General features: G+C 39.2%; 1 protein-coding gene across 2 annotated transcripts; it reads left to right on the top strand.

The window, feature by feature from the left end:
- The first annotated feature begins 1,653 nt into the window (after positions 1-1,653).
- On the top strand, positions 1,654-6,223 carry LOC105194935 (histidine-rich glycoprotein-like). 2 transcript variants are annotated; one of them, XM_039447870.1, is made up of 4 exons: positions 1,654-1,927; positions 3,802-3,877; positions 4,091-4,342; positions 5,809-6,223. In XM_039447870.1, the coding sequence occupies exons 1-4, from the start codon at positions 1,913-1,915 to the stop codon at positions 5,967-5,969; spliced, it is 504 nt and encodes a 167-aa protein (XP_039303804.1). In that variant the 5' UTR covers positions 1,654-1,912; the 3' UTR covers positions 5,970-6,223. The 2 variants fall into 2 exon arrangements, with proteins under 2 accessions (XP_039303804.1, XP_011158373.2); XM_011160071.2 differs by lacking the exon at positions 1,654-1,927 and having other exon boundaries at positions 3,781-3,877.
- The last annotated feature ends 53 nt before the right edge of the window (positions 6,224-6,276 follow it).

Here is a 6,276-nt window from a genome sequence, read left to right as displayed (position 1 = left end):
GTGACTGTAGTTCCCATCACGAGCTTCGCGGATAACGGGCTTCATTGTGAATAATTAATTTGTATGTTGCTTAGTGTGCGCGCAATGCGAATAACAAAATCTCGAAGCAAAATTAACGCGCGAGGGCTTAATGCATATGCATCGGATGTAAGTAATATTGCTTGTTATTCCTGCTGTCGTGATTATCGCGCTGGAAATTAAAACTGATCCGACTGCCGCCTCTGAGTTTTGCACTCGGATCGGGGCGGAATGATGCCACGGGAAAATTGCGCAGCGCAAGAACTAGCCGGGTAATCGAAAAATCCGCGCGCGCTTTCTCTCTGAGACTGCTCTCGGCGAGAGAACGAGCAAAAATCTTCGGTCCGTTGCGACCGCGATTGCGTTACCTTTACGGCAATGCGAATGAAAAATGTTGATTGACTATTTCGGCAATTGGCACGTGAGCAGTAATTTCACAAGATGTCGAAGCCGCGTGTTTCCAGAAAATACTAACAAGTGTTTATATCCACTGCTACAATCAAAGTATGTATCCGAAAAAAGCACCGAGAGAAAAAATTACTATAAATAAAATTCAAATAAATATGTTAGCACAATGCAAATAACTTTATTTTATATCAAGTCAGTAATATATTTACTTCAAGCAAATAATATTTACCACAAACAAGCAATATTTACTTATGTTATGTGAATGAGTTATTTAAATAAGACTAATAATATATTTGTTTGAATCAAGTAATCTTTTTATGTACATATTTCTCAAGTAAATATAACTAGCGCATACACAATTATACGAGAGAATTATCAATACCTTTCGTATTTAATTTAAAATTGAATGCGCTTTTTAGTATAATAGATACACTCGAAAGTGTAATTTCAGCGTAAGTTCAGTACAATTTCTCTACAATTTTACAATTAATATTGGTTTGTTCGTGTCTTATTATTATTACATTAATTAAATAAATATTTATATTTTAATTAATTTGCGTTATGTCAGTAATAATTCATAAATGCATATCTAGATATTATACCTTTTATTGCTGCCATCATTTCAAAACGTATCCTTTGTCACGGTTATTTCTCAAATTCACAAGAGAGAATATAATTAGCCACTTCAATCAGAAATTATCGACAGGTAATATCGCTTGTAAATAATCGCGCTCGAAACTCATCGCCTTGACAAAAGATATTGTTGTCAAATATTAGAAGAGAAATTTGGCATACAATCTCATTGTTTCCAATTGTTCCACCAATGCCGTGTAAATCGTACGAGTGCACATACCAAGCGGAGAGAGCGAGAGAGAACATAAATTCTCAATTACTTATAGTGCTGATAGTAATCCAAGCCTTTACAAACAACGTCATTAACCATAACGTTAATCATTGATGATTTCGCACCTTTTATTCAACTAATAAAAATCAGCCTTCATTAAAAGCGGTAATACCTGGTTTCATTGACGTTTCACGAAAAACAAAAATTCTGAATAATGTATCTTTAAAAACGTATATATTTAAATCTCTTGTTTATCTTCGAGTGTGTTCATAGTTAACGTTAATGGTTCAAGCAGCAACGAAACGTAAAAGTTGGTATAAATTACATTGTACATTTATTATTTCCGAGCCATTGCTTTCCCAGCCATAAAATCGCGCGACGCCAATTCGTGTCTGGCAGTGACGAAGATCGGGGTCGTACCGTGGCCGTTGTTTCAAAGAATTATTATCATTTCCACGACCCGACTCTGTCACACCTCTTACTGTGCGGTGTCGCGGGAGGCCAACCGCGGGGGTACGACAAATGGAATTAATGGTTAAAGGGGACCGTTTTTGCCTGTCCGGGGGTGGCCGCCGCTATAAAACGATCCCGCTCCTTTGGTCCTGGAGATAGTCCATTGGCGGTTTTCGTTAAGGAAGAAACATGGCCTTTGCAAAGGTAAACTAAAGTCGATAGCGCGGTATTCGATATCCGTAAGTTGATACGCCGTAGGCACAGAGTGCACCGGAGAATATTACCGGGGCGCTCTGCTGGGGAACGGAAATTCGCGTTGTAACAGGTCAGACGAAGGCATGCACACGTCGCTTATAATTACGTATTCTTGCGAACAAAATTGTGGAAGGTGTTGCATCTTTTGTGAACGCGTTACGCCGCTGACGTCGGAATAATTGCGCATCCCGGAAAGTATTAGCGTGGAAAGCGTTACAATGCGAGCGTTACGTTGCGCCGGACGAGCTGGGGTAATTTTTCGCTCACACATACGCGCCCGTAATGCGCAACCGTTACGTAACGATTATATAATGATTAAAACGGAAATATTTCACCGTTCCAAACGTTGTTTGTATTAAAATTTCGATTGTATTATAAATTCAAACGCTTAAATGGTAATTGCGCTCAAATTTTGCAAGCAGCAATTGTAGAACCGCATTAATTAAAATTGCAGGCATTGCAACAACATTAATTGAACGATTATTAGTTCCGAGTAACATAAGCAGCTTTTCAAAAAATTCCATAATTTTCTAAAACCGTTTTCAAATTAAGCCGCAAAACACTTCGCCGATAATTAGAGAAACGGGATACTCTCAAAATAAAATTTTCTTAAAATTTTCAATCGCCTTTGTTTTTGCGCGGCATGTATAATAATTTCTTTTGAGGTGAAAATACGTTCAATGGGGGCTTAAGAAGGTATCGTTGTACAATAGTCGCTTTAGTGAGAAAAGGTTGCATAATACTATCCATCTTTATAAAATGCTATAATAAAAGCCTTATAACAAAGACTGATCTTTCGCTCTAAGTTACGCACAGCATATATATTTCATTCTTTTTTTCATTTTACGGATTTGCGTATTGAAAGGAGCGTATTAATCGTAGCAGGCGAGTTAAAAGTCGGAGATGCGACCAGTTGAAATTTCTATTGCAATTTAAGAGCAACGTTATAAAAGTAAAAAAAAGAAAAATGTCGGAAAGGAAAATATTCCACTTCAAAAGATTTTAATAAAACTAACTACTTTAAGTGAAGCTACAAATTTTCTGAAAGAGGCGCATTTTTTTTCTCGTGAAAAGAGTCCAGAGCCTTCCCCCTCTCTCTCTCTCTCCTTTCCTCTCTTCTCTCTCTTTGATATCCAATTTGCGGCAAGTGGACGGATATTAACCTTTCATGATCCGCCCGAGCAAAGAACTACAATGTATAACGTGAAGAATAACACGAAGGGCTCAGCACTTTTACCTGGCCGCGGGCGAAAGACGCCGGTCCCGACCTCAAACTCGGAACGATCGATCCAATTTCAAGTTTCGCCGATCTCATCGACCCGTAGGGGCGGTCCGCCGTGGCCTCCGTAAAACGAATCGCCGGAACCGCGTTGAACAAAGTATCACGCAGTCGTGACCGTAAAGTAGCGAGCGCGGAGTGTTTCGGAGGTCTTTATGTGGGCGGTAAAAGCGTCTCCGGCGAGTCTCCGTTCTGGCGCACATATTCGGAATGGAAGAATAATGGCGGGGCTTTTTTTCGGTAATTTTCTACTACACGCCACGCCACACCACACACACACACACACACACACACACACACACATCGCGAAGTCGAAAATGAATTTTTGCTTTCTGCGCGCGGCTCCTTGTCTTTCTTTCGCTCTTTCTATCTGTTTCTCCCTCCCTCCCCTTTCTCCTTCTTTCTCTCTTGCTCGATTAGATTTAAGAGATTAACTTTTCCAATTATTCGCGGCCACCAATTTACCTTTAACAGCGAACGGTACTTCACGGGCGGCGTTGTCGGCCGCTTACACGACGCTCGAATGTCCCTCCTCGCTTTACAGGAATTGATTGTCTGCGTCGTCTTCGTCGCTGTCGTTGTTAAGAGCTTCCCCAGGATGTATGAGGAAAATGCGGCGGGTGAGTGTCTCTCGCTTAATTCATAGAATCGGTCACTCGACGAGGCAATTACGCGCGTTGGTTTATCGATTCTTGCGAGTGCTCGTCTTGATGACACTCTCACGCGTTAAACACTACGACTTGAGGTCTGGCTAAAATTTCAACGGGACGTTCGCGATCGATTTTATTCGAAGAATCCGAGAACATAATAGTCTTACATGAAATCAATTGTAGAGGAAGATAGCGACGAGGAACAGATCGCGGAGGATATAGATCGCAACGGACACGGCGGCGGTCACGACCACCCTACGCACTCCTATCATCATTTTTTCGGACCGGTGGCGGGCCATCACGAGGAGATTGCCTGGAAAGATAAACATGGACATCATCATCACGATTACAAGGCTCATCCCAAGTACAAATATTCATACGGCGTCGACGACCATCATACTAAAGATCATCACGGGCAGAAGGAACACCGTGACGGTGAGTATACGTGTTCCCTAAAGCACCTATAACTTTTATGTTACGTCAATATCAGTTGTATCAACGTCGTAATCCTAGTTATGTGAGAATGGCGCATCTTTCTTAAATAAAATGACAATTGAGTATTTTGTTATCGCTATCAATATCTGCAAATAATTATCTTATATTAAATTATTGATATTTTTTAATATTTCAAGCGATTCTTGAATATTTCCCGATTCTTTACAAAGATTGCTATTAAGAATGTCAGTTTAAAAACTCTTTTCAATGTTGTACATATAATAGTATGACTTCTCTTATTTACGAAGTATTCTCTAAAGCTATCACCTATAATTTTTATATCATATCAATTATATCAATAACGTTATCCCGGTATTCTTTCTTAAATAAAATGATAATTATTTTACTATTACCATCGAAGTAATTGCGAAGAATTATCACGTAAAATCGATTCCTGAATATCTCTGCGGTTTTTAGAAATAGCAAAAATTGCTATTAAGAATGTCAATTTAAAAACCTATTCATTTTTTTCTTAATATCACGTAAATGTAGCACCAGTTCCCTCCTTTATTGACAAGGTAACGATATCCTAGATGTATCGCGTAATACCGATACACAGCCAGCGGCGCAGCGAAATGCAATTCGATCTCGCGCTCTTAATTAGAATCTCGAAGTAACTGGATATCTGGCTGTGCTCTCAATTAGAACCTAGGAAGGACCAAGTTCGTTTCTTATCCCCCGGGCGCGTTGCGGTCCCGTTTGCTGTGAATGCACATCCGTCACTTGTCTGGCGTGTGCGTCTCTCATAAAAAAAAAATAAAAAAAAAACGCGAATGCCCCTTCGCGCTCGTTCATATTCGACGTGCGCCTGTTAAATTTAATTGTGACTGATACAAAAGAGGGAGAGAGAGAGAGAGAGAGAGAGAGAGAGAGAGGGTATAGGAGTTTATTACGCATTCGTTGGAAGGCTCTCCGCGGCAAAGCCGGCGAATGAAACGCACGAAGCTTACGGCACGGCGCGGCGGAGCTGTTCCGATACAGCATGGGAAATGTGTAACTGTCTGCGTAAATGCGAATTTAATTGGAACGTATGGAGAGATACACGAGCTTCTATTATATCTTCATTCAATCTGAATACCATTCTTAATTCGGTTCCATGTGTATAACACTATATTAGCCCGATAAACATTACAGCGAATGTTATAAATCATGCAGGATAAACTTCCGTTCTCTTCTCGTTGCAAAAAAATTATTCCGACATTTTTAATTAATTAACCAATTAAAAAAATTTTTTCCTCGTAGTTTCGTAATATTTTAAAATGTTTAGACATTTCTACACTATCATACTCTTATAAATCTCTGTAAAAGCAGTTAAGTCGTAAATGAAAGATAGAAGGAAATGGCCTCTTTAAATCATTATTGATTCCAGTGAAATGTGTAAATATTAATTATGATGTGAACCGCAGGCAAACACGTGGAGGGCGAATATCACATCCATGAGCCTGGCGGCAATGTCAGGAGCGTAAAATATCATGCTGATCCTCACGGCGGGTTTTACGCCGAGGTCCATAACTACGGCGGAAACGATCATTCGGGTGGCACATATGGTGGCCATAAACATCGATAATTGAAAGATATAACGAATAATTATCGATAAAATAATCAATGAAAGAGATAAGAGTAAATAACGAGAATAACGTTGTAAGCGAGCCTACATTATGTACAAACTCGATCGTAGCCATTACATTGTTAAATGCTTACTTTTACATTTTGTGAATTAGATATATTGTTAAAAAATAATATTCTTATGAGCTGTTAAATATTTCACTCCTTTATGATAGATGGAAATGTAATGTGTGTATCAATAAAAAAAAAATGTTATTACACAGTTTATAATCTGTACATTAATTTATTACGCATAAACACCTTCTTTG

This window comes from Solenopsis invicta, chromosome 4 (genome assembly GCF_016802725.1).
Source record: "Solenopsis invicta isolate M01_SB chromosome 4, UNIL_Sinv_3.0, whole genome shotgun sequence".
Lineage (NCBI taxonomy): Eukaryota > Metazoa > Arthropoda > Insecta > Hymenoptera > Formicidae > Solenopsis > Solenopsis invicta.
This window is presented reverse-complemented; position numbering and strand designations above follow the sequence as displayed.